The 17,131-nt window shown below is 32.6% G+C and overlaps 2 protein-coding genes across 4 annotated transcripts; one reads left to right on the forward strand and one right to left on the reverse strand.

Annotated features, from left to right (window-relative positions):
- Window positions 1-868: 868 nt before the first annotated feature.
- Window positions 869-6,358, reverse strand: LOC134281584 (troponin C-like). Of its 2 annotated transcripts, none has more exons than XM_062764021.1 (5): window positions 6,215-6,358; window positions 6,052-6,085; window positions 4,978-5,121; window positions 2,369-2,611; window positions 869-1,503 (listed from the first exon to the last, which is right to left on the reverse strand). In XM_062764021.1, the coding sequence occupies exons 1-5, from the start codon at window positions 6,215-6,217 to the stop codon at window positions 1,475-1,477; spliced, it is 453 nt and encodes a 150-aa protein (XP_062620005.1). In that variant the 5' UTR covers window positions 6,218-6,358; the 3' UTR covers window positions 869-1,474. The 2 variants fall into 2 exon arrangements, with proteins under 2 accessions (XP_062620005.1, XP_062620004.1); XM_062764020.1 differs by having other exon boundaries at window positions 869-1,979; window positions 6,215-6,356.
- Window positions 6,359-7,358: 1,000 nt separating this feature from the next.
- On the forward strand, window positions 7,359-16,523 carry LOC134281583 (calmodulin-A-like). 2 transcript variants are annotated; one of them, XR_009995127.1, is made up of 6 exons: window positions 7,359-7,975; window positions 8,995-9,034; window positions 9,798-9,941; window positions 14,471-14,713; window positions 15,171-15,457; window positions 16,267-16,523. XR_009995127.1 is itself a non-coding variant. In XM_062764019.1 (5 exons), exons 1-5 carry the CDS (start codon window positions 7,973-7,975, stop codon window positions 16,293-16,295), a joined length of 459 nt encoding a protein of 152 aa, XP_062620003.1. In that variant the 5' UTR covers window positions 7,367-7,972; the 3' UTR covers window positions 16,296-16,523. The 2 variants fall into 2 exon arrangements, 1 of the variants encoding a protein (XP_062620003.1); XM_062764019.1 differs by lacking the exon at window positions 15,171-15,457 and having other exon boundaries at window positions 7,367-7,975.
- Window positions 16,524-17,131: the final 608 nt, after the last annotated feature.

Raw genomic sequence — 17,131 nt, forward strand, 5'->3', positions numbered from 1 at the left:
TCAATGCACTTTAAATTTACATCCACTGAATATTTTCTCCTTTATTTCTTACGGAAACCCGTGGCATGAATCACTGCATGAACTACATTAGGGATGTCGCCTGATTTCTTGATCAGTTGCTGCTTCATCAATGAAACGTATAAAGGCATTCGCATCATTAATACAATAATCAATCTTTTTAATCTTACTTTAAATGATCATATAAACAGATATAAATATAAACAATAAAATGTCTTTCTTTGTTTGTTATTACTGGAATTAACGGTCGCAGCTGTTGCAGAAAAAATACATAACCCGCGTAAAATTAATTCCAGTAATAACAAACAAAGAAAGCATTTTATTGTTTAAATTAATATTATTTTAAAGGAAAGGTTTTACATTTAGACAGTTTGAACACTTGGCATAATGTCACATTAAAAATTATAATCTAAATTTTTAATTTATTTATAACTATCTAGATAGTTATACAAGTTTATTTTAGACTTCATTTTTTTATGTAACACAAGAAATACCTTTACATTATTTATGTTCAAACGAATGTTATTGAACGGGATTCAAGTAAACCATTAGTTTACTTGAAACAAAAATTGGATATGCTAATTACTGATGTTTCTTTTAAAAAAGGAACTTGAATTTTGCATTATTTGATTTAAATGTCACTTGAAATTGTAATTAATAGTTTACTGAAGATCAAATAAATCAATTACTACTCTTTTGGGAGGAAAAACATATTTCAAATATTGAAGGTTTTGGCTAACTGGAATGGAAATTACAAATTTGATTTTTGGAAGATGTTAAATGTGAATTAAAAGTTAGTTTTTTAAAAAGACTAATAAAATGAAGCAAATGAATAACACTGACATTTGAAGGAAGTAACAAATTTTATTAGTGGAAAATTAAGTATGTTTGCATAACGACTTTCATTCATACAAAAACTACACATATATACACTTCAATTGAAAAATCATTCAAAGATCTATATTTAATAATATTTTACACATATTCAAAAATAATGGGACCGTGAACGTTAAGTTAGTATTTCACAATGGAAGGTTCCAGAGGTTTCCTGGTCGCTTTGAAACCAAACATGCATGAAATGAATGTGGATTCCAGATATATGGCGGGTAAGTCCAATTCGACCTTTCAACTTAAAGGTCAAAGTTTATTGTAGAAAAAAAAAAACTAACTGTGAAATCAAAGCAAAAAAGTGCAAAGCAAACAAGCGTGCTTACAATTGGTATTTACATCAGTTGAAATATCATTGCCTTCAGGGTTTAAAAACAAGTTGTCAAAAAAGATAAGAAACAGCAAGCAATGTGCATGTCGCAATGAAAGAAAGAAATGCGAGTGACAATATTGGAGAGTTGATATTTCAACTGCAAGTGTTGGTAAGGAAAGTGCAATTCCTAGAGGCGTGTTCCCCTGCACAACGGTGGTGATTAGTCGGTCAAAATAAAGTCTTTAATCAGCAATTTTAATCGCCCATCATCAGTTTTAAGAATTCTGGAAATGATATAAGAAGAGTTATCATAAAAAGCTGAAATAAGTCGTAACAATAGCAATGCGCAAAATTATCGAGCGTAACAGCAACAAAAATACATAAAACACACAAAGGTTATAACTACTCCTCTGTATATATTTATTATTTTTTAAATCTTTACAAGCAGGTTAGTGCGCATGTGTTAAAACAATATGGAATGATAGGAAGAAGTTTTATGATCAGTTCATAATAAAAACTGCAAAAATGAAAAGGCTAGGGTACGCCGCAATTTCTTGCCAAAAATGATCCAAATTCGTCAGGAGCTGGACGTGTATAATTTTTTGCTTTTTATTCATATGGATGTAAATTCCTTCAAAAATATTGCAAACAGCAAGCTGACGAATGGGACGCGAGCGTACGATAGATTTGTGTTGCCTGATGCAAAAAAGGACGAAAACTGTATCCAACTCTCATTCTGAAGTCATCAAGGCTTTGAATTCTGGAAAAAACAAAAACTCGTATACTACATAATAGTCATGCATTACGACACTAAGTTACATTCCAAAAAAATCCGTACAAAAAATAAATAAGGAACATAACCATGTGCAATAAGGTTGTTCGAAAAGTTTTGAGGGTTCAAGTACACAGACAATTTGTCTACTCTACCAAAGGATATAACATTTAAAGATGACGGATACACGTATAACTTTATCTCTTTCTAAATAACAGGCTGATAGCCTGAGCTACGAACACAGCAGTCTGTCAATGCAAAGTACACAACTACCAATCCACTAATACTGAAATTTAGCGCAATACCGTCAAAAATTTTTCTGTTTATTTAAAAAAAAAAGAAAATAATTTGGCAACCGAAGTCGATAAAATATATACCTTCATAATCAACCGTTCCGGAACCATCTGTATCGGTTTCTGCAATCATATCATCTAATTCCTCATCCGTGAAATCGTCTCCTATTGATTTTAAAATCCATCTTAGATCTTCTACTGGAATTGTTCCCTTATTTCCCTTGTCTAGTACCCTAAACGCTTCTCGAAGTTCTCTCTCGTCCTCGTTCATCCTTATTTTACGCTCAAACAAAACTTTGAACTGTTCCCAATTCAGATATCCTTCAGCTGGAAAAAAAGAATGGTTTATGCTACTTCTATCTTTATAATGATTTTAAGGAACCTTTTAAAATCATATCGATTGGATTATTTTTAACATTTTATAATCCATGCATGATGCAACAGCGGGGACTTCGTTTGGAAAGGATAAAATGTAACAAACATACGAATTGGATTACCAGTATATGCCATAGATATAAAAACAGAATTCCTACGACTTTTTCATTGATTGAGCAACATCTTTTGGGAACGTATTGCTAGATTGGTCAAAAGACTGAAGGATAGCTTAAAAGTTTTACATATATGTTAATTATTTCTATATTAATCTTATGCCTGATTGGAATAGACCTTGTAGAATGAAGACTGCAATAAAATAATGAAATTTACTGCTAGTATACATAGACCTTTATTAGCTCTACTGGTCAGAGACCAGAAGAGCTTATGCAATAGTAAGGTGTCCGTCGTCCGTCCGTCTGTCTGTCTGTCTGTCTGTCCGTCTGTCTGTAAACAATTTTTCAAAAACGCTACTCCTCCTACAGTTTTGGTCTGATTTTTATATAACTTGGCACACAAGTACACTACACTAAGATACATAAAATAGTGCATCGGATTTTGATTTCGATGAACGGTGTTGCCATGGTTACTAAAAATAGAATTTTCTGGACTCCTACAGTTTTGGTCTGATTTCAGTATAAGTTGGCACACAGATAGACTACACTAAGATACATAAAATAGTGCATCGAATTTTGAATTACCATGGTTACTAAAAATAGAATTTTCTTGAAATTCCTTTAAAATGCTACTCCTTCTACAGTTTTGGTCTGATTTCAATATTACTTGGTACACAAGTAGACTACACTAAGATACATAAAATAGTGCATCGATTTTTGATTTTGATGAACGGTGTTGCCATGGTTACTAAAAATAGAATTTTCTGTGAAATTTCTTAAAAACGCTACTCCTTTTACAGTTTTGGTCTGATTTCAATATAACTTGGCACACAAGTAGACTATACTAAGATACATAGAATAGTGCATTGGTTTTTGATTTCGATATGCCATGGTTACTAAAAAAGAATTTTTTGTGAAATTCCTTTAAAACGCTACTCCTTCTTATTTCAATATAACTTATAGACTTAAGATACATAAAATAGTCTCGGATTTTGATTTCGATGAACAGTGTTTCCATGGTCACTAAAAATAGAATTTTCTGTGAAATTCCTTAAAAATGCTACTCCTTCTACAGTTTTGGTCTGATTTCAATATTACTTGGGTAGACTACACTAAGATACCTTCGGTTTTGTGATTTTGATGAACAGTGTTTCTATTGTTACTAAAAGTAGAAATGTCTGTGAAATTCCTTTAAAACGCTCTACAGTTTTGATCTGATGGCAATGGCTTCTTTTCTCATCCTTTGTTATAAGTACAAACCAGTAGAGCTACAGTCTCGACAGAGACTTCTGGTTTTTATTTAGAATTCTGAATCGGGTGCTTCAAAATTTTGGGGAAAAATATTTCTAGGGCAAAAATTAAAATAATTCAACTTTTCCTCATCTCTATCTAATTTCTTTTTTACAGTTGCTTTTCTAGGGTAAATTGTAAATTTCACAGAGATGCTAATTGAAGTCAAACTAAACATTATGTTGAATGACTTGTAAAACTTTTTGTTTGACATCTTTCTCTTTTTGTGTTTAAACAAGAACTGATATCAAAGCGAAACCATCTGTGTGTGGTTTCTGTCAGTTTAGAATATTATGATAGTTTGTTGCATTTATACTTAACAATGAAAGTTCGCATACCAGTTCACTAACTGTAACTACAAAATTCACTAGGAATGCTAATAACCGGGGCTTGATACTTTTCTTTGCAGTGTAAATGATAACTACAACGTTGTCTTGTGTCAGATGATAACAAGATGATTAACTACAGAGAAAGCAAGGATTGATATATAGACTGGTATGAAGACGAGGTTGTGAAGGCACAGTGTTTTGACTTCATAAAAAATGTTTCAAATTGTACAAGTAAAGTGTACTCTTAAGGAATTCGGTCAGTGTTTATATTTCTTCTGATCTTATCTATACGTACAACCAATCGCAGAATAACGCCAAATCTTATAATATCGCACACAGTCACTACTGCTGATTAACATAATTCTGTTAATAAACCGCGAAACGTCATGCAGTGATTCGAGTGGTCTGGACTTGCAACAAATAGGAATGAAACTGATTAGGGAATTTTGATACGCATGGGATGAAATAAACATCGAATGAATTGACGTCGTTGCAATATTTTTCAATAGATGTTCTTCTCCTATCTAAAACACAAACAAAAGTTGAAAACAGTATTAATTTTGAAAATACATATAAATGACCAAACCTTCCTCGTCCATTTCGTCAGCCCATTCTTTCAACTGTTCATCGTTAATTTGAAGGGCTAAACTTTTGAAGACTTTTTCCAGTTCTTTTGTTGATACCCGTCCATCACCCTTTTTGTCGAAAAGGTTAAAAGTATTGTGTGCATCTACAATAGGAAAATAGCAACTATTAAAGATGCATTAGACTATTTGCAAACGTTGTTCAGTGTTATCTTTTGAGCTATTGCAATAGTTTTGCAAGAACATGGGGTTCCTTTAGAATTTTAAGTTATGGTATCAACTTGGCTTTGCATATACAATTAACTTTAAGTCAACTGCTTAAGGCACAGTAAAACCGATAAAATCAGATTTCTTTTCATCGGTATATAAAAAAAAAATTGGCACCATCATAGTTAGGATAAAGTTTGCTTTATTTGCGTTGCGATTTGAGTAGTCTGTCTGAATCGTTCGGTTTCACATGTATTTTGTACACATGTAACACATGCTAAACATTAACCTATCTATGCGGTCTAAGTTAATTACATAGGTACTAGTGAAGACACTTTTTATCTACGCGATCGCTGGACGTGATTATATTTCTTCTTTAGCCTACGTTTTTTTTCCAGACTTTCCCTGCTGCAAAAAAGGCTCACTTCTATAACATATGGCACGTACTCTGAAATTTGAATTAAATGGGTTCCCGATTAATAAACTTCGCAAATAATCTTGCGCCAGATGAATGTTTATTCACTTGCAGAGAAACAGATCTAAACAGGATGAAGCAGTAAGGCTGTGCGGATAGCATCCTGATTGACTTCTACGCTGTGAGTACGTGCAGTCGCCATATTTGGCTGCGCATGTAGATAGGTCGAGATCATTCAGGATTGTAATTAATAAAGTTACGATAACTTTATATTACAAAAAAAGAGAAGTTAAATGAAGATTTACAAAACATAATTATAAAATCTCAAAATGTTCAGTATAATTTTTGGGAAATGTAGACATTTTAAAATCATTATATCGTTCTACATATAAACAACTTAAACAGGCATAGATGAAGCCAATAGAGTTCTGGAAATTGTAATTAATTAACTTACCAGTATATTGCTTTTCAGAAATCTTGAATTCCGACTACAAAAAATATGATATACTATTAGTTTCACTATACAGTACTCAATTTTTTTTAATTTTCTTTATTAACGAACCATCCAAACAAACGAAAACTAAACATAACTCTTAAAAAATAAGACTTCTACTCACCATCTTGATTCTAATATCTCCGAGCTCAGATTAGCAAATTTTTATTTTTCTTTCTCACTGGAAATCGTCTGCTGCGAAAGAAAATACGCATGCGTAGCCGAGTTGTCTTGGAATCCGATCTCTTCTTCTCACATATGCCATTTACGGATCGGAGGTCACGTGAGCGTCTCGATAATATTTATAGAAGAGCTGCGGCAGATTACAAATATCCTTGGTAGCCATAAATAAGCAATAATTATATAATTTTACGTGTCAGGGTGCTTTTTCATTCAGCAGGGTTAATATGATAAACAAAAATGTAGGATGTTAACAGACTCGCAGTTGTCGAAGATAATTTGAAACATATTTTATTTCTAATCTATATTGTATATCAGTATGTAAAAAAAAAAAAAAAAAAAAAAAAAAAAAAAAAAATGCCCGTCTGTTTTTTTTTTTGTTTTTTTTGTTTTTTTTTAATTCAAGAATAGTTGAAAATCCAAGAATTTAAAAAAAAGTCCTTTGAGATAAAAAGAAAATGATATCCAAAATTAATTAAGCATTGAAGTGAATGAAATTAATGTATAAGATTCCATATAAGATATTTTTATGAATGTGTATAACTGATTTTTTAAAATAGATATTGGCCTTTTGTCAAATTTTTGTCAATAGCATTTGAATAAATGAATATTTTAAAATTGATCCAATAAATTTTCTCCAACTATCAATGAAAGCATCCAAGAGTTCGTAAAGGGTTGTTTTATTTTGGTTTCATGCAGTTAATTTTAGGTGCAGTATGTAGACGTAACAATGTGAGTAATATAGTAAAACTTCTCTTCTGTCTGAAGAAGTAATTATGTCTTTCTTGAGGAACAGGTCAATGATCTCGCATTTAAAATTCAATGTAGGGTTTGCTTTAAAAACAGAGATCAAGATCGAAACTTCTTGCTTCACAACGGTGAAAAATTAATATCTTCAGAAATTAAGAAATACGTTTAACAGATTAAAGGGATAAAAAAACGAAATTTTACAGTAAAGTTATACGTAATATTTATCATTACAGAAAAGTGAGTAACACAATAAAAACCAAAAGGGATTCATTCCACTCTCTGTTTATCTTGTTAATGTAATATTTGTGGAATGTTAGAAACTCAGAAAGAGAAAGAAAGGGAAAGAGGGATAGAAAGAGAAAAAGAAAAGTATCATCGATTTTCTTTTACTCCATTGGTCGCTTTTATTTAAATGTCTAGAATCGTTGACGACGTGTGTTACATGCTTTTCTTTTTTCAACAACTTAGAGTCATAGCCTGGACCGATTTTCCGTAGTACATATATTACTTGTGTAATTACTGGGCGCCATTTGTAGATAGGTACTGGCGATAATATCTTTCAGATGGTAAGTGCCGCAATGCTACACGCGGGAGATGCTGGTGGCAACGAGGACGCAATCTGATCCGGGGTCTTCACGGTATCCCCCTCATGTAGGTGATCACTAACGCCGCTTCCTCTCTCTCTGTCAAGAGAACTTGTGATTTTCATTGCTTTTTGATGAAAATTGACCATCATTATTCAGACTTGTGAGAGAAAAAATATTTGAAGATAAAGAGTTACCTCTCTTGGATTTTTTTTCTTCTGTTGGAGACTTCTTTGACTCACGGGGGCTGGGAATGTACCCTGTGTGTCACCGGTCGGCGGAGGAGAAAATTTTGTTTATTTGATTATTGAATAAAGACTACATCATCGAAGTAGACAGAACGGAGTTTTGTTCCGTCAGCTGTTGACATGGTGAGTAGCATTTGAAATACGCAGTATTTTCCAACTCTCCCCCTGAGCTTTAATAGTGTCCTCGACCCAGTTTGAAAACTTAATCTAATTCACAGTAGTTTCGGCTTATCTCTCGGAAGAAATCCCGTGACTAAGATTTAAATTTCAACATATATACTTCTTTTGGACTTTTCAGCTTTATTTTTATTTATTTAAGTTGTGATTAAGAGGGTGTGATCATTCACGAAGTGAGCAAAACATTCAGTCATTACAATGTAATTCGATAGCTCTGGTATGTTGGTAATCTTCGGAAGCATGTAGTCAATCTTCTCTCATTAATCAGAACACACACTCGTATAGCACATCTCAGCGGCAGACAGGATTAGCTACATCAAAAGAATGCGTCTTTAAAGTAAAGAAATACATGTTATTGTGTTCGATTAGTTTTCTGGGTAGGCTCAAGAAAAAACGTGTTCTATAGAGAGATCCCAAAAGGGAATTTAAGTGAGAATGATTAACTAATGTATTTTTAAATAACTTTATATATAAATTTGTGTATCTTGAAAGTTTAAATATCAAACCAATGACACACATGTATTCGGTCTAAGCTTTCCTGTCTGTTCTTAACTCATTTTCTATGTAGTGGCACAAACCACAAGACTCTGAAAGAGGAAACACACTTAAAGTGCGGATCAATAATGCTTTAATATTTTCGGAAATACAGCTAATCACACGAAAGTTTTTATTCACAGTTTAATTATGTATGATATAGAAAGGAGAAAGACAATCAAACATCGAGAAGTACTTAACGATTTTATACTTTACGTTCACATTGTCAAAAAAATTCTGTTTTAATCAAAGTTAATTTTTAATTTTTTTTTTCAATGTCAGTCTTTCTTTCAGAGAGCATTAACTGAGTGACAGTATTGAACTGACCGTATTTTTATCTTAATAATTGTCAGATTGTTTCTCGAAATTAAATTTGTGGGTTATATGTTGCAAATCTAATGGCTCATTAAGGCCTTGTTTTCTCTTTTCAGACGGAGCAAATTATTACCTTGACAGACGAACAAATAGCAGGTACATGTTGAGAAAGTGCAGAGTAGCACCGATAATAGAGTCCGCCATTTTTTGGTTCATCGTATGAAAGCTAATGAGCTTCCTCAAATGCCGTAGTCATTAGAGCAACAATATACGGTATAATGAAGCCATCCCATTCCACAAGTAACAATAAGTAAACATTATATGTGGCTATTAATTGTGGAAAATCGTGAAAATTAACGATTTTTTATGATAAAACATGCCAAATCACATTATCTGTTAAACATGCAGGAGAAAAATATTGAAGCACAAGCTTATAGTAGTTGGATGTCGATGTGGTGGGAAAATTTATCCGGCAATATTGTAAAAGCAATTATTTTAGATATTATCATTTTCGCCTGCGTAAAATAGAAAATATAGGATTTTAAAAATAGGATGACAGAACTTTTATTGTTGCTATTAAGTCTATTTTGGGTCGGCAAAATGCCAAATTTCATACATTGCAAAGAGGCTCAGCGGAAATTTAAAATCTGTCGGAGTAGGTCAGTACGCAGTCTGGTGAATACATTTCAGACATACTTCTTGTAGAAGAAGAAATGATCAATTATTCCACTCATTAACCCAACAGAAATAATAGACATCAGACTTGTATTCAAAATATACGTGTACTCTTCTTACTCTGCAATTTTTCTGTTTCTTTTGCTTCCAAACTGTCGTTGTTTTTGTGTACATTGGTACATGTACTTTAAATAAAGACTTGTTTCAGGCCTGTTTAATCTGTATAAAATCTTTATAATTATAGAGTTCAAAGAAGCCTTTTCATTATTTGACAAAGACGGCGATGGAACCATCACGACCAGTGAACTGGGTACTGTCATGCGCAGTTTGGGTCAAAATCCAACCGAGGCAGAGCTGCAGGATATGATCAATGAAGTTGACGCAGATGGTAAGGATATCGTGCCCGATTTGCTTTCTATGGCTCTTATTGCACACTTTAAAATTACTAATAGCACATTAGTATGAAGAAAGCAGTATGTTGCAGAATTACATCCCATTTAGCTTAAAAAAAACAAACACATGAAGATTAAAAAAATCTGCATTTGGAGGAAGGATGACATAAATATGTGGGTATTATTTAGGGCAATGGCTAAAATAGGTTGTATCCAATACCATTGAAAAAAATCAGTGGAATGACATTTTTTTTCATCGCAAAATGTATTTATGAATTCAATTTTAAAAAGTAAGCAGAATCAAATACCTTTTCGAAATTAGACAGGTTTCTGCTGATCGAAAGTTGTAACCTTTAACGCATTAGAGTCGCTGTGGCTTTGCTTCATAATATGTATTGTGTCAAAATCACGCAGTAAAGATGAATGATGCAAGAAGAATGCACACGGAAAGAGATGACTGTTCGAACAGGCTTTCTTTCTTAATAATGATGCATTTTTCTTGTACTATTCATTTTTTCCCGCAGATGCAGCCTGTGAAGAATTTAGTATTTAGCGATAAATGTACAGGAATCTGCACGAGCAAAAGGCCAGACAATGACAAATATAATATGTACACACCCATCCCACCCTAGCAGTTTAGGAGGTATATTGGAATCACTCTGTCTGTCTGCAGGTTCCGCCGTCTGTCAACATTTTTTTTGTCCAAAGATGACCTCTGAAACTTCTAAGTATATTTTAAAAATATAAAATTTGAACTACTGCATTTGTTTCTGTTTTTTTTTCAAATTGATTCGTCAAAATAAGAAAAAAGTGACATTATATAGATATAATGTATCAATGTACATAACTTCTTTTACAAGAACACACCAAAGGGAAACAAATTTTTTCCTTGGTCAAACTTTTTAGCAGAGGAACTTCAGAGACATATCTAGTATGTACCTTGTGATCAGGAATCTCCTTTGTCATAGTTACAATGTTATTTTTGACAAAGTCACAGGGAACTAAGTTATTAACTTTTAAAATATGAATTTAGACACAACTTGATATGAAAAAAAAAACAGTAGAAGTTTATCCCTGAGATAAAAGTGCTTGTACCTCAAGGGTATGGCTTGACCATAACCTAGGGTAATTTGGATAAGGTCAAGGTCACTGATTTTAGAAGTATATAAATTTTTGCAATAGCCATAATCTTTATGTGAAAATTAACAAAACAACATTAGATTATACCAGGGACAAAGGATGTTTTAAATTAAACAACCGTACACCATGTTCACTAAGACAAACTCAAGATCACTGGTTTGAGGTGCATTTCTTTTTCCCTGATATTACTTTAAAATGGAATAGCTTCCAACAGTCATCATGCCATTAGATTTGATATGTTTATATGATAAGACATGACCCTAGCAATTGCTATTTAGACAAAAGTCAAGGTCACAGAGTTCATGAAGTATCTCGGAAGTGAGTATAAACTCATGGTCACATGACTAAGAAATATTTGTGGGGAGGGGGCGTGGAGAGGGACGTGAAATTATGATGACATGGCTGTAAATAAATTTTGGAATGCTCAATACAACCATTACCCTCAACTATAGAGATGTTAAAATCTTTCTCTATTATAATTTAGTAAATTTACCATATATTTTTTTCGACAAAATGGCAGCATCTTTTAAGCCATTTTAAAGCGTGTTGTCCCGCGGGGGACATTAGACCTACTGGGACAGTTCTAGTTTAAGTTTTTCTTATCAAAATCATACGACCGCCACCGTCCCTACAACCATTAATCTTATAAGAAAGCAGTAAGAGCTGTCCAATATTTTTGTACTAGTAAACGTGGTCTATTTCATCAAGTTTAAGGCTTAATCCTTATGTATAACCTTGCAACTGCTGGAGAATTAGCTAAACGTGTATAAACGTTACTCAGCGTTTAAAGATATTGTGTCCATTGCATGCCGTGAAATGTTCTGCATTTCAGTATTTTTGTTATTTTTATCATGATAGAAAAAAAGGTTTGGTAAGGTTCTTAGGTTATTTTATCTTAGCAATGTCTAAATTTCTATAATGATGGACATGAGTCTTTCTTCATTATATTTAATCTATGATCACTGTGTTGTCAACTTGATCTCACTTCTTAAAGAACATCTAGTCAACAACAACCAGTACATTGTAAAAAATATGATTCTAATAGGGATAAGCATTAGTATTCTTGAGTTATCCTTGGTAAAGAAATACGAATTTTACATCTTGTATAGAGATCTAAACAAATTGACAGATTCTGGTGTTTTTTTAATTATGTTTTTTTTGGGGGGGGGGTGCCAAAGATTATATTTAGATTTTGAAATTATCATGTCTAGAATGTGTTGTATTAAACAGATAAATACTTTATCTACAAATCTTCAGGTAACCTTAGAGGAAATTTCCTTTTAACTTAGAAATTTTTATTAATTGCAATAGGTTCTTAAAATAGACTGGCTTTGTTTATTATTTATGTTTGCCTCGAGCAGTCCTTGTACGTACCACAAAAACTTCCTAAAAATCTATTAGGGAAAAAAAGGCCAAATTTCTAACCACGAAATCCTAGCTCATAAAAACATAAACAATATTCGGATATCTAGGTCATACTGTAGGTCTACATAAAATCTATTAATCATCTTATCTACATTTTAAATGTTTGTTATTTCTTTTAAAAAACAGCATTTGCTATGGAAGTCTTCAAATTCTCATTGCTGCAGTTCTTTTCTGTTTGATTTTTTAAAAAAATTTATTTTTTAATAACAAATTCGATAGCTCTATCTAGTTATCAAGAACTACATTGCAAGAGTACACTGTAAAAGCATAGAGATTGGTTTTTGATTATAAGATACTCTCTTCTCCATTCTTTCTTCGTTCGACCTTCAGTTAATTAAGAAGATAAATTAAAATACATTTCTTTTTCGAATCAAGCAATTGCTTATTTTGGACCAATACAAACGAATTGCTGCGGGATTGGTAAGTGCTTCAAGAAGGCATATTTCAGAGTGAAATGACTGGAGAAGTTAATTTGTTAGCAGTTTTTTTTTTTAATATTAACATGGCTTCAGGAGAGAAATTGTTTCAATAGCTGCTGTGAATGAGTAGTGTTCAAGGAGAATTGTTGCGCAATCGTGTGATCCAAAGTTTGTGATACACGTAAATTCAGAATTATAAAGCTTCGACTTTTCATTACCCACAAAAATTTTGTTCAATTTTCTTTTTCAAGGAATATTGCATAACTGTAGCATTGTTTTGAGACAATTTATAAATATACATTGTTCTTTTCGCTCACATGAGCCGAAGGCTGATCGAAGTTTGTCCATTGTCTACCGTCGTAAACTTTTTACATTTTCATTTTCGTCTCAATAACCACCTGTCCAATTTCAACCAAACTTGGCACAAAGTATTCTTTGGGTGAAGGGTATTCAAGTTTGTTTAAATGAAGGGTCACTCCCTCTTCCTAGGGGAATTAATTAAGAAATAGTGAAAAATTGGTGGTCTTATTCAAATTATTCTGATCAAGAACCAGTTGACCAAAAAAGTTGAAACTTATGTGAAACCTTGACCCCCGGGGATAAGATGGGGGGATCAAAGTTTTGAATAGGAATACATGTACATGTCTTTGAAAATGTTCTTCTCAAGAACATAGTCAAATTGAGATGGTATAAGGTTGTGGCACATTACGGGATCAAAGTTTATTACATAGTAGTACATTGTAGAAAGTCTTTGAAAATCTGAAGATCAAGAAGATTGAAAATTGATTGAAGGTCAAATGTTGGACCATATCTATCGACTTTCAATCACTTTTCAATACTGATCTGATTTCTGCATTTTCCTAACCAGAGTGTTCAGGTGAGCGATGTGACCCATTGACCTCAAGATTGTTTATCATTGTGGATGTTAAACATGGATCACACGATTTATCTCCTAGAAAACATGCTTGAATCTAAGCTCTTTACATGTAATTACACGAGCTTTTATAACAATTCCTTTACTTATTTATTATTTGTTTATTTATATATTTATTGTAATTTTTTCTTTGATACTTATTTTTAAACAGTAGACTATCATTTTCTCCAGGCATGAAATTTTGATATCAAAGGAACACGATTTTATTTTTACATATAAAATAAACTATGTTTGGCAGATATACCGTATTTTAGACTGTCGAAAAATACTTTTTCTAAAATGCAAGCTGATTCGTCGACACTAATTTCATAGTGTTCATTGATGAGAGACCATATATAGATTAGAAGGAAAACAATATGTAAGAAAAGGAACCCCTCATTATATATGCAGTTATAAATGCTCTTAGTAGAGCATTAATTACTCTTCATTTGTGTTTTCCCATCCCAGGTTTTTATTTTTTTTAAATGGTTTAGTTTTCACCATTAGTTTGTTAGAGATGTCTCTTTGATATCTGTATTCTAGATCCTATATATATTAAATGCATTGAACATTAGTTTTAAAGAAAATGCTTAGAGCTTGGTGTGCAGTGATTGATATTTTCATGCAGGAAATGGCACGATAGACTTCGAAGAATTCCTCCTTATGATGGCAAGGAAAATGAAAGATACAGATAGTGAGGAAGAACTTCGGGAAGCCTTCAGAGTGTTCGATAAGGACGGTAACGGTTTTATTAGTGCTGCCGAACTTCGTCATGTCATGACCAACCTAGGGGAAAAACTGACAGATGAAGAGGTGGACGAAATGATTCGAGAGGCGGATCTCGACGGGGACGGAATGGTCAACTATGAAGGTACGGCATGACGCATGAAACTCGTTCTCTGTATTGCATCTTGCTTCTTAAATTTCCACGAAGCAGTTAAAATGCTTTCGAGGTTCAAAACCACATTTACTGCCAATTTAATCCTCAAATAACAAATAAAAACAGCTGTGACATGTTGCATCTTGGCTTGTATAGTTTGACAGCAAGAAATACACTACTTTTTTTGGAATGGTTTCGTATCTATGTAAATTACGCTTCCTGTTCAATTTATAATTGCAAAGTTGATCACATTTTCCTGTATGATGAAATTCAATATACAGCACAATAAAGTATCATTTCTTTGAAAACAAAACAAATGTTAAATTTTATTTTCTCCCTCTTATGTTTCATGCAAATGTTCCTAATTTCTGTTGTTCATTTTCTTCCTTCTCTATGAAGATGTACTTTGATAACATGCATGCACGTGCGTTCATTCTTGTCTTTTCAGATTTCCGGACGTATGCTTCCGGTTTGTTTTCCAATCAGTCAAAATGACGTATCCTTTGGCCACCATTCCTCTCCCTTTTATCATGACGTCATCAGATGCTATATCTGCTTAGGCGAACGGATATCTTAACTTGGTTCAAGCACACTAACAATTGACCAGCACGCGCATGCTTATGGGTCAAAACAACGCACTGGACTGTTGTCTGCAAGAAATGCCAGTTATTTTTCTTTTACTCAAATTCAACTTTAGAATTTGTTTTCAAGTTGAAATGGAAATTGTATTACTGAGTACGTTTCAAATGATTGACTAAAAGATTTTATTTTTTCAACAGATAGAATGCATTTCCAACTTTATTGTAACAAGTTCGTTTTGAGTGAATTTTCCTATTTTTCATTGTTCAAGATACTAGTAGTTTAAACACAAGCTTTAATGCATTTTAGATCGATTTCATAAATGTATAAATATAGCACGCCATCACCGAATAAAATTCCTCAAAACGAATCTCCCAATGAATTCTTATTCATACTAGTATTCGCCAAAAGCAGCAATAAAAATCCACACAAGGATGTAAAATGTGACAAAAAATGCCGATTCTAAAAGAGCAAAAAACATGATAAACATTCATTTCTTAACAGAAATTCGTTGCGTATAAAATACAGAATAAAAGACATTGCATGGAAATTATTGTAGTTTCTAAATTTTAAAAGAAACATAAAACGCATGGATCAAGCACTATGATACTCCATTTCTTGTGTAACAGTGTAACAATTTGCTTTGATATTGTTCTATAAGCAAGTACTTCTATTGTTATAAGTTTTATCAAATAAAAAGACATCAACTGACAACTTGTTTTGTTGAAAGTCAATCTTGCAATGAAAAAAAAACCCTGTTTTCTTGGTATTATGGATGTTTTCACATTCCAGTCATAATGGCCATCATAAATTGAAATTAATAAAAATATTTTTGAGAGAGGGATCATGTTCTTCAAATACTAAAGAAAAATTAAAAGTGACTTATTAGAGGAAAAAGACTGAATGATGAATAAGCATTGACTGAATTTAACTGAATGATGACTTGTATTTTTATTTCCTTTCAGAATTCGTCACGATGATGACTGCTAAGTAAGCTGTTGATCTGCTATGGAGAGACATTTGGGCATATTTTGTAACGTTTACTACAAAATATACCTTGAAATTCGCAAAGATGAAGCCGAGCACATTTTCTGTAATTTGTTTTGTTCAATCTTCAGTGTTGTACCAATGTTTATTTTTTGTTTGAAACGTATTTGATTTGTCTTCTTTGTACATCCTGGTATCGACTTGCATAAACAATAAATATACGCATAAATCTTGATTACTCATGAACAGATCATTTTCAGTAGGAAACTTGGTATACATGCATGTATCATACCTTCATACACAATACGTGACCCCACGTATCATGTCATCAGCTGATTACGGAGATACAATGTCTTTTTAGAGATACGGCTACAAAACGCCAGTTTGCGTAATGATACGATGATAATGATATTGAAATAAACAAAATTTAAGTAACATAATAATAATGTTTACCCTGTTCTGTTGGTCAGAGACCAAAGAAATTATTCGATGGTAAGGTGTTTGTCTGTCTGACTGTATGCCTCATCGTATTTTGGTTTGATTAAAAAAGTGTATAATAGTAGACGGTAAAACTATAATTCTATCTTCGGTTTTAGTAAAATGCCTATTAAATAATAGAAATTCTGTGAAAATCTTCATAATGCTACTACTCCGAAAGTTTTGGTCTGATTTTAATGAATCTTTCTAAACAAGCAGAATACATGTACACAAAGATACCTAACTTATTTAAAAGTGTTTGATTTTAATAAAATGCTTTAATTGTAGGCATGGTTATAAAAACAGAAATTACTGTTTCATTAGTTACTCCTACAGATTTTGTCTAATTTCGGGTGTAACCGGTTG

This window comes from Saccostrea cucullata, unplaced genomic scaffold (assembly GCF_032062105.1).
Source record: "Saccostrea cucullata isolate Sc308-1 unplaced genomic scaffold, CSIRO_AGI_Scuc_v1 ctg66, whole genome shotgun sequence".
Taxonomy (NCBI): Eukaryota; Metazoa; Mollusca; class Bivalvia; order Ostreida; family Ostreidae; genus Saccostrea; species Saccostrea cuccullata.